This window comes from Phycodurus eques, chromosome 8 (genome assembly GCF_024500275.1).
Source record: "Phycodurus eques isolate BA_2022a chromosome 8, UOR_Pequ_1.1, whole genome shotgun sequence".
NCBI classification, from domain to species: Eukaryota; Metazoa; Chordata; class Actinopteri; order Syngnathiformes; family Syngnathidae; genus Phycodurus; species Phycodurus eques.
Window position 1 is genome coordinate 16,995,913 of NC_084532.1, and position 21,373 is coordinate 17,017,285.

The 21,373-nt window shown below is 39.8% G+C and overlaps 1 protein-coding gene across 3 annotated transcripts; it reads right to left on the reverse strand.

Moving 5' to 3' along the window:
• Nucleotides 1–634: 634 nt before the first annotated feature.
• Nucleotides 635–20,799, reverse strand: acsbg2 (acyl-CoA synthetase bubblegum family member 2). Of its 3 annotated transcripts, none has more exons than XM_061684188.1 (14): nucleotides 20,721–20,799; nucleotides 14,584–14,704; nucleotides 10,839–10,951; nucleotides 9,712–9,986; nucleotides 8,444–8,532; nucleotides 7,549–7,750; nucleotides 7,325–7,474; nucleotides 5,921–6,097; nucleotides 5,664–5,845; nucleotides 5,321–5,563; nucleotides 4,458–4,675; nucleotides 3,925–4,064; nucleotides 2,149–2,392; nucleotides 635–2,007 (listed from the first exon to the last, which is right to left on the reverse strand). In XM_061684188.1, the coding sequence occupies exons 2-14, from the start codon at nucleotides 14,679–14,681 to the stop codon at nucleotides 1,889–1,891; spliced, it is 2,250 nt and encodes a 749-aa protein (XP_061540172.1). In that variant the 5' UTR covers nucleotides 14,682–14,704; nucleotides 20,721–20,799; the 3' UTR covers nucleotides 635–1,888. The 3 variants fall into 3 exon arrangements, with proteins under 3 accessions (XP_061540172.1, XP_061540173.1, XP_061540171.1); XM_061684189.1 differs by lacking the exon at nucleotides 20,721–20,799 and adding an exon at nucleotides 18,079–18,387; XM_061684187.1 differs by lacking the exon at nucleotides 20,721–20,799 and adding an exon at nucleotides 16,699–16,869.
• Between the last annotated feature and the right edge of the window lie 574 nt (nucleotides 20,800–21,373).

Genomic DNA, 21,373 nt, shown 5'->3' on the forward strand with positions numbered 1-21,373 from the left:
AGAAATTTCAGTCTAGATTTGCAAAGCTGGTAGATATACCCCAAGACTCGCAGCTGTAATTGTAGCGAAAGGTGGCTCTCCAAAGTATTGACGCAAGGGGCCCAAATACAAATGCACAGTTTGATTTGACTTTACAATTATTGTACGAACTACTTTGTGTTGGTCAAGCAGATCAAATCTAAATAGTATAAGTTTGTGCTAGAAAGGTGGCAAAATGTGAACAAAATTCCAAGAATACTGAATACTTTCTCAAGGCATTCTAAATGCTATTTAATTGTATTCCTTATTCCGTACCGAGGAGACGGGACACATGCTGCACTACATTCAGTTTCCAGTTCTATGGTTGTCCTCAATTTCCTCTGCTGTCAAGGTTCTGCGATGGGCACAGCATCGCCAAATCTCATGAGATTTGCAGACATCTCTCATGACGTCATCAAGTTAAGAGTTTTCCCAGAAAAGTTTGATTGAAATCCAATTTGTACGACTTTTGGGGCATTCAGCTCGTAACTACGTGACATTGATTGAACAATACTGTCCATTAGCACCTTAAGCTACACAAACGGTAAAAATATCTGCTGTTACGATACTGTCCTCAGTAAACCCGTAAATAAGCCCAACACAAGATATTAGGATGTCCAACTTTTATTAACTGGTAATTGACATTGAGCTTTGTCCTGCATGCTGCGTTTTTGCAGCAGTGACTCATCAACCAGTTAACTCCTCATCTGAGCAGCTTTTGAGTCCAGTTTGCAGGAAAGGTCACAGCTTGATGCTTGCTTTGAATTAGTTGACCAACCGCACGCTTCCTTCATTAAAATGAGCGGAATGAGTCACAAATTCCGGTGACACATAAACAACCTTATGACTTTATAGGAGGAAACCTCACTCACGTCCCCCATCCCCTCATAAAAACAAAACAAAAATCATAGGAGATATAAATTAAACCACAATAAACCCTGAACTTCAGAAAGTTTGAGCGACCCAAACCCACAACAATCACAGGAGTGCTACAAAGGCCTACAATATTCTCTTCATTTAAGACTTCATATTACAGTTCTTTGCCTTTTGTTTTCAAGTAGGAAACATCTGGGAATCTAAATGCATGCGGCCGCCACGTCATAACATTTGATATAAGCGACGGTTCGATAGAGAACTCAAAAGGCAGCTGATATGTACATCATTTGACTGTACTCCAACATGGTTTCATTTTCCTTCCACATATTGGTTTAAAGCATAAAGCATATTTACAAAACAGTATCGTATAAGAGCACAGCAAGTGAACACGCACATTAAAAAGGCTATAACCAGTGCAAACACACAAGCCACCAGCACAGTTACAGCAGCCAAAATGTTTCACCTACTGTATAATGGCTTGGATGAAGTTTTTAAACAGAGTAGAATCTGGACACGATTTAAATGCGGTACTTCCTTTTCAACTTCTCTATTAATGGTTTTCTTTAAATCTTTGAAGGCCTGCTAAGACAACTTAAAAAGTAAAAAAAAATATTTTTGGACATTTTACCTGAAATGAATCTCCTCCTGAATTTGACCCACTCAAACTGAAAATACACTTTTTTTTTTTTTTTTCTTGAACAGTTTTTCCAAACATACTTTCAACTATTTTCTGGGATAGTGTATTTCCTTCTCAAGTATTACACTGCAATCAATGATCATCACAAACAAGCTTTTCTTCGCTGCTACTTCACATCTGGATGTGACACAAATAAATAGTTGAATTTAACTTATGAACAATGTCTTCAAAAATCATTCTCATTTCATTTACAATGGCTTCCTCTTATCCACAGACGTAAGGCAATCATAAAACATTACCAGGGAACAATGGTTAACGGGCAGACGGATAAATGCGAGAAATGAGCAGCTCTCGTTTCTATTTGGTAGGCAGCGGATTGTCGGGGGTCGTCGGGGATATCGCTTCTTTGTAAAAGTTGTCAATCTGCTCTTTGTACATTTGGGAGACGACTGGCCGCTTCAGCTTCATGGTAGGACCTGCGAAAAAGGAAGACAACTTCATATCCATCAATCCATTTAAGGTCGCAGGTGAGCTGGAACCTAACCCAGCTGACTTTGGCCCGTCGTAAAAAGAGGACCCCCTTTCCGCACCATCCCATCGAGGTCGACGCCACTTACCCAGCTCCCCTCCGACGATGGAAAAGTCCTGCTCCAGAATGTGCCACTTCTGGATGCGCTGAGCGTTGGAGGCGGCTTTTTCGTTGACGCGGTTGATGACCTCCTGGACGGCCGCGTTTACGGCGCGATCGTGGCCGCCCGCCAGCTCGGAGACGCGGGTGGCCTTACTCCCCAGTTTCTTGCAGAGCTCCACGGCATCTGGGGTGAGCTCATCCAGCGGGGCACCGTCATCGTTCACCTGGCACTGGAGGGGAAATCATGGATATTAGCCTACTCATTTGGGTGTATAATTAGGTTGTATAATTTCTTGAAATTTGTTAGTTGCAACTAGGGCTGGGCAATTCATTGATTGCCTCAATTGATTCAAGTTTATTTGTCAGGATGATTTTCCTTTTTTTTTAAAATACATTTTTCTGCCTGCTTCTGTAGTTGGCTGATGTGCCCTGCTTCCACTGATGACACGGCTGCAAGCAGATAGTAGCTAGTTAAAATAAATAAATGCGCTCAGTGTTGCCAACTTAGCAATTTGGTCGGTATATTTAGTGACTTTTCCGACCTCTATGGTGACTATTTTTCAAAAAAGTGACGAGCAATTTTAATTCCTGCTGAGCCTATATATTAGGAGGATCTTTTTCACAATGACGCTGAACATTGTCACATGCATACTGCCCATTTTTAACACTGCGGAAGCAGTGATTTATTGTTAGAAAGCTCTGACCTAGGGTATCTTCTTTCAAACCGCAAATATTTTGCAGAGGTCACCTGTACAACTCCATATATTGTATGAGAAAATACTCTCCCTCTTACCTATGGACCCGCCGGACCATGCATTTTGACGATTCATGTTAATTGCTGAACATTCAAAATGTCTTGACTAATAGTCAATAGTTCTGGGAAGAAAAGAAAATGTATTTCTATCATTTCTGTGGAATTGGATGAAAGTTAATGCTAGGTGGGAAAAAATGTGTTTGTGTCCCCCCCCCCAATGAGTGTTTGTTATCAGGAGAAAAAGGAAATCCAATAAGGCAAAAAAAAAAAAAAATTTAAATTCAGACTGGTTTTGAATAATGTCATTGTCATTTCCTTTCGTGGGGCGGGAGGGATCTATTAAAATCGGAAATCATATTTTAGTGAAAAAACTACATGAGGAAGGGATGTCAAATTCATTGACTTCACTAGTCAACACATTCATGGTTTCCCTCAGAGAACTGTTATGACTGTGAAAACCATATATGTAAATGTAGATTACCTCACACAGATTCCACTGCATTGGATTTAAATCTTTTTAACAACAAATTGAATTTGAAACAAGAAGTCATGGAAAACGGTGGCGAGCAAATATTTTACTGTATAACTATTTTCCAGTTTCTGTCAAAAAGGATTTGGTGAAAACAGATGAAGAGAAATTCCCATTTCAGTACAGAATTTCTGCCAAAATGAAAGCTCTAATCCATTTATCAAGAAACATTATGTACTTTGTTGCATTATTTGCTTTAGTGGGTCACAAAAACAAAGAAAATAAATAAATGATCTGGGCCCTGGTTTCTGGAATTTGACTGTCACGTTTTCATTACATTTGATTCCTTGGTAGTGTCATGTCGTGTTGCATTCATCCACCAGATGGCAGTGTGTGGTTACAGCCTGTGACGTATCTAAACTGAGATGGGATGCCTTTTGAGATAAAGCACACTCTACATCTCCAGTCGTTACCTTGTGTTTTCTTATGTTACCTGCATGAGCAAAAGATGACACGTACAGTCTAGTGTTTTGTCATACCTTAACGGTGAGCAGCATGGACAGAAACTTCCTCTTGTCTCCTATCAGCATGGCGTTGCTAATCAGCGGCAGGGCTTCCTTGACTGCATCCTCGGTTGGCACGGGAGGGATGTTCTCTCCCCCTGCTGTGATGATTAACTCTAAAATAACAAAAGGAGCCCTCTTTACGGCACTTTTCCTAGGTACACATGAGCCCCAAATACAAACATTGAAACATTTACAAAGAATATATGGTTCACTTTTGATTGACACCAAAGAGATAGGCATCATTTCATATGATTTTGGTTGTAGTTTACAGTGGTATTTAACTGCACTGGATCACAGTGAGGGCTGTTTAAATATTTGTTATACGGGGTGTCCATAAAGTCCCTTTATAATTTAATTACTGGTTAAAAGGTAATGTCCGGTATACAGCTGTTCCAAACAGGTGCACAGGTGCTCAGTGGGACTCATGACTAATCCGCACGTGGTTACTCATAATAAAAGGCAACAAGCACGCAGAGCGCCGCAGGTTTCTCATTCTCCAAGCGCACCTTTAATTCGCCCGGTGATGAAGAGGAATCCCTTCCGGTTGCGTTTGCCCAGGTCGCCAGAGTGCAGCCAGCCCTCCGAATCCAGAGCTTCCCCGGTCTTGTCGGCCATGTTGAGGTAACCCATGAAGACGTGGCGACCCCAGAAGCAGATTTCGCCGTTCCCGTCATCGTCTGGGTTGTGCAGCTTTGTCTTGCACCCCGGGAGCTCCTTGCCACAGCTGTGGGACAAAAAAAGACAGAAGAAAAAAAAAAAAAAAAAAAAAGGTTGGGACACTTAATTCTCTCTGTCATTATTAGTCCCAAAGGAACACAGATGTCAAACTCAAGGCCAGGGGGCCAAATATAGCCTGCAACATCATTTGATCTTAAAACAAAATACATGTAGTTGTTTTTTGCTAAATTGATTTTTTTATTTGAATTTCTTTTCATTTTCAAATTGGCAAATTTTCTTCACTTAAACTGGATTATTAAGCATTTATTTCCACCAAATCCTTTGTCAACATAAAGTGGACAATAGTTGTACAGTAAAATATTTGCTTGCCACTATTTTCAATGACTTCTGATTCCAAATTCAACTAGTACTTTGACTTACAAGTTTAATTTGTTCCCTGATCAAGCTCAGAACTCAATTTGTACAAAACAATTTTCCCCACTGAAATGAAATGCCATTTATCCATTCTAGCACCCCCAAACTACCACTTTTTTGTTGTTACATCTTTTTAATAAAGAGCACTGTATTGCAGAAATACATAAAATAACAAAAACTGGTATTATATAGTGTACAATCACTCACAACAACAACCTAGTGAGCCACATCAGGAACATATCAAAATCTCTGCTTGATTCAAGCAAACAGCAAATACCTGGTGATCCTAAAGGCATTCGGGAGGGAGACGGTGTGAGGTCCGGTGCTCTCGCTCATGCCGTACAGCTCGTACAGTGGAATGTCCAGGCTGAGGAAGAACTCCAGCGTGTCCCGGGTAATGGGGGCAGCACCCGTGTAGCACCTGTAGCAGCGGTCCAGGCCCAGAGCCTTGCGCACCTTCTTGAACACAAGCTTCTTGGCTATTTGGTAGCTCAACGGTGTGTGGTCCGCTGCTGTGGTTCTTCAAAACAAAACGTAGCATCAAACAGCTGCTGGATCACGACAAAAAGTCAGATATAAGACTTTAGGAAGGAGCCTTGAGATGCAACGTGTGCACATACTGATTCATCTTGCTCAAATTGGTCTGCAGACCCACGTCTTTAGCCCAGGCGGCAACTTTGCGGCGAACGGTGGATGACTTGGCGCCGGTGGCCTTCATCTTCTCTTGCATCTTCTCCCAGACACGCGGCACCCCCATGAAGGCTGTGGGCCGCACCTCCTTCAAGGTGTTCACCAGAGAGCCCTGATAACACCACAACAACAACACACAAATGACAGGCGCTGGGTTCGCCGGCGGGCACGTGCAAACGCGACTCACCTTAAGCGCATCTGGGTCAGCAAAGTGCGTAACTCCGCCCACCCTCATGGTGACCCAGATGTCCACCATCTGAGCGGCGATGTGGCTGAGGGGGAGGTAGCTGACCACCACCTCCTGGGACTCCGTGGCGACCGTCAGGCGCACGTGCCGGCTGGTGGAGAGCGCATTCCAGGTCAGCTGAGGGTGAAGGAGGCAAGGATAAATAGTAGTACATGATGAGCAACATGACAGAGAGCCATTGAGCCTTATTGTGTCATACCTTTTAGACAATAAAAAAAACATGACCAAATACATTACTATAGTCATAATTTTTTCAAAGTTTTACCCCTTTTTTTTTTTTTTATAAATTTGTAACGTCTCGGTTTACTCAAATGTCCTGTTTATACCAATTTGAAGCCCAAAATAGTTAAAATGGTTTACTTTTAGTACACTCTACAAAAGTACACTAATAGGCTTGTGCTGTCCAATACAGACATGTTTAAGTATATCAAGTATATTCAGGTTAAACAAACAAAAATATACATTTAGCATTCAGTGTTCAACATCTATAAGTACACCCACTTTGAAAAGTAATCAGTATCCATTTCGCTGTGCACTCAGGCAGTTTTCAGAATTTTCTTCAATTACTTTTTTAAATGATAAGACTGAATTCTTGTAGTTATGTTTTCTTTATTTATACAGTAATTCAGCTTTTACTTCCATTGTGTGTAACTTATATTTGCAACCAATAACAAAATTTCAATTTGTTAGGGGGAAAAAAAAAAGTTGACATTGACAAATTGCATTTACAATCAATGTCCTACATTTGTGAGAGTATTTCTAAATATTGTATGCCAAGATATTATTGACATGATACTTCTTCTGAAAGGAAACTCAAGGTTTTCTGTTCTGTGGCGCACTCATTTAGGCTGTGCAGGGGATTTGCATCTATTTTTTTTCCCGGACATATTGACAGCTTGAAGGTAGTGCTGCCTTTTACAAACTAGCTTACATATCTAAATGCTTATAGTAGTAGTTTAGTCTTGGGGATAATATATGAAATATCTGTCATAGCAATACTATTTTGTGCCAAATAGATTTTTCGGTCAGGATAAACCAAGCATACTTGTGTACTTTTAGTTAATACATCCGTGATCAGTATTCCAAAAGTAAAAAATAAACATACTTTGTTAATTTGTACCAATCATACAACTGAGCGAACATATTTCCCTAGGTGTATACACAAGTATGTGAACTATCGCTATACGAATAGGCGTACACTCAAGGGACACTGGTACCACTATACCCATTATATGTAAACTTGGAATTAAAACTTTAGGTGAATTTTAAAGAGCCTGAGGCGATCAGCTCTTGAAGTTCGCTAAAAAGAATCAGTCGGGCACATGTGAATCAGATGGCGCTTACATTGTCATGGCTGAGCATGACTCCTTTAGGCTGGCCTGTGGTTCCTGAGGTGTAGATGAGCGTGCAGCACTGATTAGGCTTCTGGCTAGCGATGACCTCATCAAGCAACGCATCGGGCTCGTCACGTCCCAGCTCCATGAACTCAGCCCACTGTATGATGAGACAATGCTCAATGTACTGCTCCTTCTAGCCACAACAAATATCCTCCATCTTTGTTTACTTACACTGTATAGATTTGGTCTCTTCTCTTTCAGTGCACCCTTGTACTGCACAATGGCTTTCAAGTGTGACAGATTGTCTTGCATCTGAAGGATCTTCTGCAGCTGCTTATGGTTTTCCACCACAATGACATTGGCCTTGCTGTTGTCTGCTACATACTGGCATGCCTCTGGGGAGTTGGTTGTGTAGATGCCCACAGCGAAGCCACTGAAACACACAAGGGTTGAACATTTACCTGTTTGCTTGCAATTATTTGTAATCAGGGAGGGTAAGGGTAACAAGGCCCTCCTGTGTCGAGTTTTCATGGTTTCCCTCTGCTTGTGCGAATTTTCTCCGGGTATTCCGGCTTCTGCCCACATCCCATAAACATGCAACTCTAAACTGTCCATAGGTGTGAATGTGTGCGTAAATAGTTGTTTGTATCTCTGTGGCGAGTAATTTGCTGACAACCAGCCCTGAATGGACAGCTCATCCTCAAAGTCAGCTAGGATCCAGCTGACCCACCAGAGACTGCAAGGTACAGTTAGCTTCCGAATAAGCCTTCTGTGTGTTCTGTGAAATAGTGAATAGGTCTTTAATAATCTGCTCCATTGCCATAAAACTGGCCTTGACCAATCAATGAGTCATGTTCTTATTTAGCTACAGGTTTTTGGCTCTCTGTGATGAAGTGGAATTCCTCGTGTTTCACCACATACTGCTGGAGGAAGTGTGGCTAAATGCTTAAGCTTCTGTTCCGCCTTAACACTTGTAACCATCTTGTAACCACAGAAGCTTTTTATTAGATAATAGTTGTCAATAAGATAGACAAAGAGGACTATAGCTCAAAGTTGAGATCGAAGGTCTAATATTGATCAGTGAGGGAACCATCACAGCCAGCTGTGATAAATATACACAACTCACCCTGCCAAAATGGCTCCAATGTCAGTGATGAACCACTCGACAGAGTTAAAACCCAGGATACCGACGCCATGGTAACGCTCCAACCCAAGCTGCAGGGAGGCAAACATATTAAGTGGACATACAAACGAGAGTGACATTTAGTCTTCATTAATTTCATATACTGTCCATTTTAAGCTCTAACAATGTACTTCATCATGAAAGGCTGTTAGTATATAAATATGAACCCTTTTCCTCAATGGGTTGTGTATAAACTAGGCATTGGTATTTTGACTTAATTTCCTTGAGTGACCATGGGGGAAATTAACAAACAAATGCTGTTGTTGTTTTAATATTCAAGCAGATGGTACTATCTGCAAACTAGTTGAGACTAAACCAATGGTGTCTCTGCTTCACCCCAAACTGTTGCCTGCTGCTTCCTGATGTTATTAATCCAATCAATTTCTGATATTACTCAAACAGTCATTCAATAAATCAATTACACATGCTAATCTATTATTATTTCCTATCCCTGGTATGTTTTCATAATTAAGACTTATTGTCTTGTCCTATTATTTGTCCCTGTAAACAAATAATTCAATGAAACCTGATAGCAAGTTTGAACTACTATTAGCTTTTGAGCAACAACAAGCAGAGGAATTATGATATCAGTGGTTGCTCATGACAAACAAAAGATGTGTGAAGTGTGCAACTTGACCCTGGAGACTCCAGTCACCTTACTGCCACTTGACTTCAGCGCACATTGACAAGCATAGAAATATTTCTGTATAAGCACGTGTGTGACGCTGTGTGTACAATAATAATTACTAGCACACGGTGTCTTGCATTAACTGAAAAGTGAGGCTTCCACACAGGGTGGCTTGTGATTCAGTCAGACGTCTTCAGGCTGTGTTGCTGTGTTTCCCACATCGACCTGACTTTTCAAGTCCGCTGCCAAATGACATTTAGACGCCTTTTTAAAACAAGACTGAATAGTTGTGTGGTGTGTTTGAGACTAATGTGCAAAAATGCCACAGTAGACTGTTCCTTACAAATGATTATTTGTAAGGAACAAATCAGGCAGAGACTGAACTATTCACATAAAGATCAGATACATTTGAAGATTATCCACAGCATCACTGCGAAAACCCAACATTTAATGGGCTGAAGTCCACTGGCTAAACTGGAAAACCTCATCAACGAACAGTTTTGTTCATACAGCAACAAAAGAGCTTATTTTGCCACCCGGCCCAATGACGAAGCAATATTTGTCAGCATCTTTAATCACTAACCTTTAGGAAGCTCTTGGCTGCTGTGCGACAGGTCATATAGTACTCCTTGTAGTTCAAGCTCTTCTTCTGCTCGCCTTCTTTCCAGCTCACAGCAGTATACTTGCCAAAATTCCTCACAGATGACGTGAAGAGCTGATGGACCGTCAAAGGGGTCTCCGCAGCCAGGCCGGAGGCCTCCATTCGGAGCTTCACTTCCCCATCGGGCTGACTCGTCCACAGGCTGGACTCTGGTGCTGCTGTTGGCACTGACAGAGAGTCTGGGCGCTGCACATTTACTGGAAGACATGGAGATATATAAAGAGTTATTAAGAACCAAACACTGTATTTTGCACTGTGTGTGGAATAAGCTAAAAAAGACAAAGAAAATAGACAATACAAATTTAAATTGCTTGGCAAGAGCTCTCTAACACTCTAATGCAGCACATGAAATTGTATTTCACATTGGCTTAATTAACTTAAATCGATCTGATATTTGGTTCAGTATAAAACCATAGAGGCTGTTTTGCTCTTCTCAGGAGAGGGAGGGAGAAAAAAATTAATCAGGGAGTAAAATTCGATTAGAAAAGGAAGGCCTCAAATTCCATCTTGTGATTTTTAATAAAACTGATTAAACTAGCAACATGATGTACAGTACTCACGTTACTGCTGTGGCATCACCTGTGCACATAGGAAGTAACTGATAGCAAATTTATGGCCTCAAACAGCTGCTTATTGGTAGGTGCAACAGCGAGAACGGGCAAATAATTTTTTTAAGATGCCACCCTGAACAACTCCTGATAGATGTAGGCAGGCCCCGAGTGAGTTTTATCCTTCGTTTGTAATTTTTCACTACAAATTGACAATATATACTATAAAGATGTTTCATAACACTTTTTCCCTCTGTACAAAGCCAGGAAAGGGTGTCAAAATGGATGATAGTGGGAAGGAAGCAGACATTATTTCCTCAGGAAAAGAGATCAAATGCCTGCAGAGTTCACCAAAGTGGCTCCAACATGCAGCTATGGCTCAGTTTTGTGTATATTCTATGTGACCGTGAACCAGCAACACCATCCACGCAAACAGTCAAATTGTGGGGGAAAGCAAATGTAAACTGTGTTCTTATCAGCACTGTGTGTGTTCTGTATCACCTGTGTGTGTGTGCAAGGTGTGTTCATTGGAGACCTCCAGGTTGCCGGTGACCGCATCGGGGGCAGCAGTCTCCTCTTCTCTTTCCACTGTGGGTTCTTCCTCTGAGGACTCACTGAGGCAAAGGAACAGGAAAAACATGTTATCAAACTGGAGGTTGACGTCCATAGCTGAGCTGCCACATTCTTGAGGAAATCCAGAGACAGAAACCTGATGAGTTGGACTCAACAGCAAAAGCACTATTGGCCTAATTGGCTGTGCTGTGAATCAGGCCCTTTACATACAAGTCTTAAGAGGTACATGTTTTAATTTTAAAAACAAATCTATTGCTGTCAATTAGGACATTGCTCAATTATCAATTATTAAGCAAATGGAAGTTCGTTGAGAAATCTTTCTGAAAAGGTTCCAGTTCCATTGGAGATGGTGCTCATCTTCCAAACTCTCATTTGTATTAATTTGGGATGCTGTGTAAAATGTACAATAAAAAAATATTGATTTGCAAAACGTTTTGAATCTTATATTCAGTGTTCTACAAGGACAAGCTAATTAATGGTCAAACTGATAAGTGAATTGCAAATATTCCAGTATTTTTTATTTGATGCCTGCAACACAATCAAAAAAGCTGAGATGGGCACGTTTAGCATTGTTTTACATTACCTTTCCGAAACAAGATTGAGCAACTGAGGACACAAATTGCTGAAGGTTTGCTAGTGTATGGCTTCAGTTGCTCCACAGTGGCGGGTCTCCGTTGTCATATATCGTGCATCATAATACATCACATTTTCAATGGGAGACAGAGCTAAACAGGCCAGTCTCATACCCACATTGAATTACTATGAAGGTACACTGTCACGACACATGTACAGAACATTGCTTGATGATCTAGACATCCCTGAAAACGATGTTGCCTGTGTGCAGGGTTTCTACACATAGATTTAAAAATTCTGTACTTTTTCCAGACTGTAAGTTCCAATTTTAAAAAAATTAAAATAATTTGTGACATTTTTAGCAAATAGATGTTTTTTTTGTTTTTTTTTCCTCAGTCAAAATTGAAAGTGGTGGCACTGTGTATGACTGAATAGCACATCCGCCTCACAGTTCTGAGGACCCGGGTTCAAATCCGGCCTCGCCTGTGTGGAGTTTGCATGTTCTCCCCGGGTACTCCGGTTTCCTCCCACATCCCAAAAACATGCACGGTAGGTTAATTGAAGACTCTAAATTGCCCGTAGGTGTGAATCTGAGTGTGAATGGTTGTTTGTTTATATGTGTCCTGCGATTGGCTGGCGACCAGTTCAGGGTGTACTCCGCCTCTCGCCCAAAAGATAGCTGGGATAGGCTCCAGCACGCCCGCGACCCTGGTGAGGATAAACCGTTTGGAAAATGAATGAATGAATGAAAATTGAAATGTTTACTAAAACAATTTCTTTTCCCCTGCAACGCTTGAGGGCTTGAATATCAAGAATCATTCCAATCCCATAACTTTCTAAGGAAATGTAAACGCTCTTCAGCAAATAGATTTTGACAATGATAAATGACCACAGGTATGACGATAAAATCACTTTTTATTATTACACATATATTCTGTATATTTATATGTGACTGTTGATGCAAGCTCTCAGGCTGACAAAGCTGTACTCTGTGTCAGTCTTCTTTGACTGTACGGTGATATAAAATTGTCACAGGGCATCATTCAAAACATCAACGGTTAAGTTCATATATGTCAGTTTTTGTGCCAGGAAGTCTCTCAGGGTTTTAATGGCCCATTTTATTGTTTTCTTTTCTTTTCATCCTTCTCGTCTGTGAGTTGATTGAAATCTTACGGAGTTAACTCTCCGGGATGCTTCTTTCTCTTCATTTTCCCCTCAATTCCTCAGCAGCATCCCAGTCAAAGGTGTTGTAATCACCAAATAAAGTAAATGATTAAATCACTCATTATTGTTTTAAAATTTCTAATTTCTGTCCTCAAAGTACTTTACATTTACTTATCAGAACAATGTAATGATGTTTTGACAGGAACTACCTGAGACATTCAAAGAGTGTACATTATCAGCCGATAACGTACGCCGAAGGAATTTTCTGAGCCAATCAGAATTGAGTATTCACCAAAACAATGGTATAATACCATGTGTTCTCACACAAACCTAGCTGCGCTTTCAAACGCCTTAAAAATACTAAATACATGTGTATATATATATATACACACATATATATATATATATATATACACACACACACACACACACACACACAGACACACACACACATATATATATATACATATATATATATATATACACACACACATTTAGATGTTAATAGTTTTAGAAATTAGAGCTGTTTGCAACAGCCTTGGAAACATGAATATTTTTTTCCATACAATAGTTTCCATTTTCATTACTTTTCCAGACCTGGAAATGTATGACATAAAATTCCATACACTTCCATACTTGCATAAGAACCCTTGTGTGGCAACATACTGTATGTTGCTCAAAGCTTCACATATGTACAAGTTACACACTGACATATCATTATACAGTAGAAGCTGTCTTTTGAGTTTGCATGTGCTGATGTCTAAAATGTAGACTTGTCAGACCACAGCACACGATTCCACTTTGAGTCAGTCCATCTCAGGTGAGCTTGGGCCTAGAGAATTTGCCTGCCTTTCGTTTCTCTGTTTGGTGTTGTTGAAATATGAGTTTGAACTTGCCCTAGATATAGTGATAAACAGTAGAAACTAACAATGGTTTTCCAGAGTGTTCCTGAGCACACACATAAATATATTCTATCTTTTGCAGTACTTTGTAGTACTGTACACTTTGCAGTAAGGCTGGAAGGTCATGGGCAGTCAACCTGGGTTTTCGGCTGTGCTGCTTATTTGTAAAGCTTTCTTCAGATTCTCTAAATCTTTTAATGATATTATGCAGCACTGTAAGAGATGAAATCCCTAAACGCCTTACAATTGCATGTTGAGAACCGTTCTTAAAACTATTGGGACTATTTGCTCACGCAGGTTGTTTACAAAGTGGTAAAAGTAACCCCATTCTTGCTCGTGACAGACTGAGCCTTTCAAAGATGTTCCTTTATTAACCAAGTCCCAGCTTTTTGGAACATAGTCCATAGTTCAAATTCAAAATGAGTGAATATTTGCAAACAAACCAACTAATTTTTTTCCAGTGTAAAAATTACATATTTTACATTTGTAGTTCATTAACTTGCATGCAATTGCTTTAATGGACATCCACCCCTAACTTCATTGTAATTGGAGTTTGTTTTATGTTTTAAAATCTTCTTGATTTTGATCTAAAAATCTGTAAAATTGCTGTGCTAGCATCTGATACTTCAAGTGTCAGGGAAGACAGCGAAGAACATGGCTCTGACTTGGTAATATGCATAGTGAAATTGATTACTGCATACCCACATTGAGTCAAGACAAAATTAAATATACTTTGTAGAGAAACAACAAAATTTCAACTTTAGTATCCACTATCCAAGGCTTTTTGTGAAAGGATCCTTACTTATGCATGTAGCACTGCAAGCAAATATGCTTTTTACTTAAAGAACAGTATAGACATTTATTTATTTTTAAAGGAGTAAACTAAAAATATCCAGCATTAAAGAAAAACTTCAAATTACAGCGACCCTAAATTGCTCATTGTTTTGTGATTACAGTGTCCTTCGCATTGAAATCAACTGTGAAAAAGTAAAAAAGACCTTGTGATCAAGGTGTTGTGGTGTGAGTGTACATACTTGACCATATCCAAAATGTGATCAATGGGTGCTGAATTGTTGCCGGACTCGGTGAAGGCAACGGAGTGAGGCTGCTGAAGCACACCAGTCTCAGACATAACATTGGGCTCACACACCGTCACTGAAAGAGCAGGAGGCAAACAACAAGCACTGTACGTCACTTACATGAACACAAGCCCCATCATTATGTTGGTTCATTGTTGAGTCAAGTGCAAACCACTATCTGATAACATCTCTCCAGTGACCCAAGTAGAGCATGACATCCTGTCACATAAAAATAAAATTACTACAGTGTTATTTGAAGAATAAAGTTACTATAACACAGCTCATCAGCTTTCAGAATGCAGACAAATGGTGCGATTGACAATTAATATGCATGGTGGGCTTCTGTTCCACTGATGTAAAGACCAACATATGACCCACCGTGACACAAGAAACCAATACTCCTTCAAAGTCGTTTTCAGCCCAGGATTGTTGCCCGGACTCCTGCGCTTTTCAGTAAATGATAACATTGGTCTTCTGCTGGTCTGTTTAGCAGTTGTGTGAGTTAAAGCGTATACCAGAGGCCTTGTCTGCTTTATGTGACCTGTAGCCCAGTTCTGACTGGCCTGTCAGGACAGCTGAGTTCACGTGATTGCAGAAGGGTCAGAGAGCAGAGAGCAGAGAGCAATCACATCACATGGCAATTCTACATTAGTCATGTGACAGACAAGCAGCCAGCCATCCTTCTGCCCACTCTTGATGCTCTATGGGTCAAGGGGGACAATACTACACACATACGCAAAGCAGATGTAAAACTCTTTGTTTTCCATAGCGGACGTATTGTTCGGCAACATTTGAAAAGGGAGATTGGGTCGAGGGTGCTATTGTGGTTTTGTCATGACTCTGATATCCATGTATGTCTGTCACATGAAATGGTAAATATTTTCTATCAACACCATGTGTTGTGTACATTTGGTTGCGAGACAGCTCATTATCACCTCTTGAGCTTCTGTCAGTGAAAATATTCAATTGACATAGTAATCTGAGTCAAAAGCCTTTCCTAAATATAATCTAGTTATCATATAGACATGACCAAAGCTACTTTATCATGCAACAGTTTACTGGAAACATCAACCGGATAAAATGTGGGCCTCTTCTCCATTTCAACTTCTCAAAACAGGTCACTGATGTTTGTAATTCCTTATTTTGTTTGATCGTTCGTCATGAATGGATAATCAGATGAGTTCTCAAACTGACAGTGACATGAGTCCAACTGCATTCGAGCAATCATGAGCGGATTATGAAAGTAGAGCAGTTGTGCTGAGAAACATCCGTTCAATTCCTGCAACGGTTGGGAGTAACATACTGAACAAAACAACATTCTGCTAGAACTGATCACAACCCAAGCTGTTTTCCTCAAATCCAACCCTGGATGAAATTACTGTGCGGCTGTAAATTCAGCTCGGTTGTCATCAAAATATTCAAGATTAGAGATAAAATGAATGAATGTCTCTCTGTTTGTGCCAGATCCTCTTTTCTGTCTCGGTTGTCCTTTAAATAAACACTGTGAAGAAATATGTTTTTGTTGATCAGCCCTAAGAATGATGTAAACCCTTCACCAGCTGCTCCCTCTTGAAAAGCACCCAGAGCAGCAGTTTGAGACTTGACAAGACCCTCATCATCCTCCCTTGACGTATGACCACATTACTGCCTTTTTGGAGACCTTAAACACGCCATCTCGTTGGTGTCGTTGTTAACAGGGACTAATTTGAATTGACAACAAGTGCTGGGTGGGTTACACCCTTGCTGCACTTGACCAGATCACCACGTGTCATTGACAGAATGATCGTCCCATTCCGTTAAGATAGTCAATATTTAATACAGAATATTCAACATCAAAGCCACACAAATTCCCATCAGGTTGAATAAAAAGATGACTGCATGTTCTGTTTGAAATTAAAATTAAGGATCCCACAGTGGGGGGGAAAGAAAACACGATCCTCCATGCAACAGCCGCAAAGATGTATTTTTGCCACAGAAAAGGCTTGCATGTGAAAGCTATTACTGAAAGTAAAAGGATAAAGCCATCCTATTTGCATGAAATAAAACTGCAGAATTGAATGAAATACTCACATTGCATTGCTGTAAATGGATTCTTGCCCTGGTTGAGGTTTTGGTGTAAAATCAAGCTCCTTTAACCTTATTCAGTTTGTATGTATGTAAAATGTTGTCTCCTAGTGTGTCTACGACTACAACATGAGTAGCCGATCATTCATTTTCAAACAGCAGCCGGCTTGGTTGGTCCCTCCCCCAGAAAAACCCCACCCTACTGGGTCTGCAGCTTCCTTCCACACACTCCCGCACTTCCCCCATCACAAAGCAATCTGATTGGACGGAATTCCTCACCCCACAAGACTCATCTTCCATATAAGGTCATGCAAGCTAAATGAATCAAGCAAGGGGAAGTTGCTGCAAAAAGTGCAACCCCCCCCAACACACGCACACAACCTCTAATGAATGATACACATTCCCTGCAGACACACACACACACACACACACACGCACACGCACACACACACACAGCCAATCAACATGCTACAGTTATGCTGGCTACGGTTACTACAGGTCAAATTGTTTTTTTACACAGTATTGGACTGTCATGTCCTGTAAACCCAGCTCAAAAGCAACTTGCACAAAAGCAACTTGCACAACTTCATCAGTTCATATGTTGTACTTCACATTAAATTAATCAGCATGTTTTAATTAATGCATTAGATGCATTTATATTAAATTAATTATTGACATTAATTTAATGTTCACTAACATAAGAAGCCACTTGGCCAAAATGAAAAGCAAATTTTATTTATTTTTATTTTTTTTAAAACAAAAACAGCAAACCTTTGTGCTGTTTTGGATAAAACGATGCTTTTCATTGACAAATGAAAACAAATGAAAAACAAATATTCATCTGCAGCTACATTCATTTCACGTTACACTATATGGCTATATACTAATACAGTTTTGTCATGAGAAATATGGGCGCACCAATAGGAACTTAACTTCAACAAGATAAATAAGCATGATTGTTAAATAAAAGCCAATTTACCTGATGAGTTTGAAGAATTCCTAAATTCCTGTATGTGCAGTGTTAAGATCTGTCGCTTTGGTAAACTGATGTGAACACACAGGTCACTGAGTTTTGTAAAATAAGTGTAATGGAACAGCCACTACATAAGAGCTTTGCTGCCTGAATACCTGGCTGAATGACAATAATCCGTAGACAAACAGGTTGCTGAACAGTTTTGCAGTGACCAAATAACGTTGCCTTCATGTGAACGAGTATAAGAAGGATTTACTTAAAATAAGTAAAGCCAGCCTCTGAATAAGCCGGTTATATTGGGTTCACTTATGTTCTTTACGCCTAAAAATGGAAAACGTTATCATGATGAGAGAGTTCATCATCATAAATGGCACTGTTTACACCCCCGACCAAAAATTTAATATATACTGTACCTGTATACAGTATGTCTACTGTATAACTTGTCAGCTTCAGTCTCTCTTATGTACTTCCTTATGGCATACTAGACACTTTAACAAACACCCCAACTTGGTGAAGATGACTACAGGAAGACAAACCAGATTCTCAGGGCATCCTAGTACAAGAGTGACATTTAATAGCCCATTGTGAACATGCCTGTCTCTGAGATGGAGTAACAGGGTTGGAATGTATAGCTGACCCCTATTGGTTTTCATTCAACTGGCAGATAACCATGTATGCACTGTAGAGGCATACCAAATGTATTCAAAAGAATATGAAAGCAAGACGTTTTCTTTCCATGACGTCTTATTTCAAAGCAAATGTTATCTCATCTAACTCACGCTCACTTGATGTCAGCCATCATGTATTTATCAGTCTCAGCCAATTGCTTTGAGAGAAGCCACAGAGCCACCGCAGCACAGCATCACCTGACAGCCGAACTGAGTGCACAGATGCGCACGCGCTGAACTGCTATTGGCTACGGAGGCTGCTGACGTGCCATATACTGAGGTTACTTTCAGTCATTGACATCCTTCCTCAACTGACCAGATGCTCCACTAGGGGCTAGTTTCTATGGTGCACTGCAGACTGATCACAATTTATTGTCGTCTTGCAATTTGAGGTGTCTTAAGTTAGACATTATACTAAAGGTTTAATGTCTTGTTGGTTTAGCATCCTATAGGCTGTATTACTCCAGATTACTGCATCAAGTCAAGTTTATTTAATCACAAAACAGTCTCGAAGTCAATCAACGACATGGTCTGGTCTAACTAACCCACTCACAGCCGTGCGAGTGTTTACTTTACAGACTCAGAAAAACCACAGCTTTCAGCCTAGCCTCTGCCCAAACACGGAAAGTTCAGCCCTCATCTAACTTGAGAAAACATCATGCGGTAAGTTGCACATGTTTCTGTTGTTGTTTTGGCAGTGCATCTGGCAACATTAGCCCTATTGTATGGTCACAAATCACTGTAAAACATGCTTTTTGGGGCTCTGTCATGCTGCAATCTCTCCCTCTCATGGGGGTGCGCGAGCGCACATACATACACCCACACACACACACACACACACACACACAATCATTAAGTCTGTTCTGCAAACAGCTTCTCCAGTCATTTAAGTGAATAAAGCAAATAATGTTTCTGTAGGGCCCAATGCATGTGTTGGTTTCTGGGCACTTAAAAATTTAAATGGTGGCAGGGTGTGTGTGTGTGTGTGGACTCACATATATTATTATTATTATTTATTTATTTATTTATTTTTTATAAGTTACTCACCACTTTTTACTTGAGTAGTTTTTTCACTGAGTACTTTCTTACTCTTACGCAAGTAAATATTTGGAGGACTACTTTTTACTTTTACTTCAGTCACATTATTCTAAAGAAACAGTACTCTTACTCGAGTACAATATTTAGCTACTTTGTTAGTGTCCAGGAAGTACTGTGTGATACATGTCGACTGAGACAAGCTGTATGTCGGGGAGGTTTGTGGTGTATTTAAAGTTGAAACATTATAAATATATAAATATTTTTAGTCGGCATCAATTACTTGCATTGTTTTGCTTTGCATAGCAGGGCTCGGTCCCTCACCCCTGCAAATACTGCAGTTAAAAATAATAATAATAATAAATTAAAAAATTACCTGCACAAAATATGTTCCACAACCTTGCTATTCAGTAAAGTACAACACAATGTAAGGTAATGTATGCTAGCTTTTAGCTCCATAATCAAAACATAAAACTACCCTAAGGCCCTGACAGCAATAGTTTACGTTTATTGAAAAAGTAGCAAACAATATAACATACTGCCTTGCAATATATATTAACATTTAGTTGAAGCTAATTGTAGACATAATGCGAACTCTAGTTTTCTCCATTTAGTTTTCTTTCAAAGCGAAAATAACCTCCATATAGAGTGAGCTAATGTATAGCAGCTGTTAGCTAAATAATAAAAACCCAGAAGTACCATTAGGCCCTACAGCAATGGTTTAGACATTTAATGTAAAAAGTAGCAATTAATGTGAAAAGTTGCAAACAATACATAGTGTGTTGGTCTCTGGTGTTATCATTTCTTAAAGATAATCGTAGTTGCAAATTAGCTTTTTTCATAGCAAACATCCACTGTACACATAGTTATGTAGTTTGCCTTGGGCACAATCAGTGACACCATGAGAGATGTCAGGGGGCATAAGAACATGGCAAGACGCTTCATATGTACACGAATAAGGTCAGGACTTAGCCCATCTTTGTTATTTTAAGTATGTGTGTGGTTTGGGCAACTGAGGACTATGTCGTTCCATTACAGATATAAATTGTACGATTTTTGAGGTAAAAAAAAAAACCCGCCTCTTTAACTCTGCTATCCGCAGTAATAAACTCGCAACCTGAAGTTTAGCTCTACTTTTAACAACAACAAAAATGCCCTACTTAACGGTAATATTGATTTATTTTGCATTTTGGCATTGTTTAATTCCAAGTCGTACTTAAGACACGACCCGTTGTTTATCAACGGACAAGCGTTGCTGTTGTGTTGTGTTTCCTGACGCTGTACTTGGCTAAAGCAATATTATATCAAAAATACCGTCACATATCGGTGCAATGTATCTCAAAGCATCTTACCTTGAAGTTGTCAAGGCCGGAGCACGAAAGCCGCTTTTGGACTGTCGTCACGTTTGAGTTTTCTTACGATTTGACGAATATCATTCCTGATCACCTCAGGCGTGCTGATCTCAGTCGTACGTGTTTCATTTCTTTCATCTGTACGTGTGACGTTAACGTTTGGCATTGTCTTTGTTACGCGGGTCCAAATGTTTTTCAAGACGATACTTAACGATTTAGAGGAATGTATTATTATTATTATTTTTTTAAAGGAACCGTTTCCTTACAGGCTGTCACTTCAATTGCATTTTTAATATATTCCCACAAGTATCACTATCATGACTCACATTAAAATACAGTTGTGTAGAAAGCCCAAGTGTTCAAAAATGAAGCAGGGGCTTTATGTAATATTAATGTAAGATGCTGTAACATACGCACAGTTAACAGATACACAGTAAACACATTTGAAAACAAACAGTTCTAAAAGATTCACTGCAACTATATTTTACTTAAAAGTTAAATATAACTGAATTGTACTCAACAAATGTACTGTATTGGATTAGGATTAGGAGTATTGGATTAGGATTAGGGGGGGAAAAAATGATCTCTAACATTATGCACATTGAACATTTTGCATACCGCTACAGGAAGCCCGAGTACCACACATTGAGATG

Excerpts from the sequence above, each read along its gene's own strand:
- acsbg2 (XM_061684187.1), bottom strand. Across the intron at positions 10,952-14,583 it reads CACATTTTGGATATGGTCAA|TGAGTCCTCAGAGGAAGAAC; the intron begins GTATGTACACTC and ends CCTTTGCCTCAG. Across the intron at positions 2,393-3,924 it reads CCATGCTGCTCACCGTTAAG|TGCCAGGTGAACGATGACGG; the intron begins GTATGACAAAAC and ends TTTCCCCTCCAG.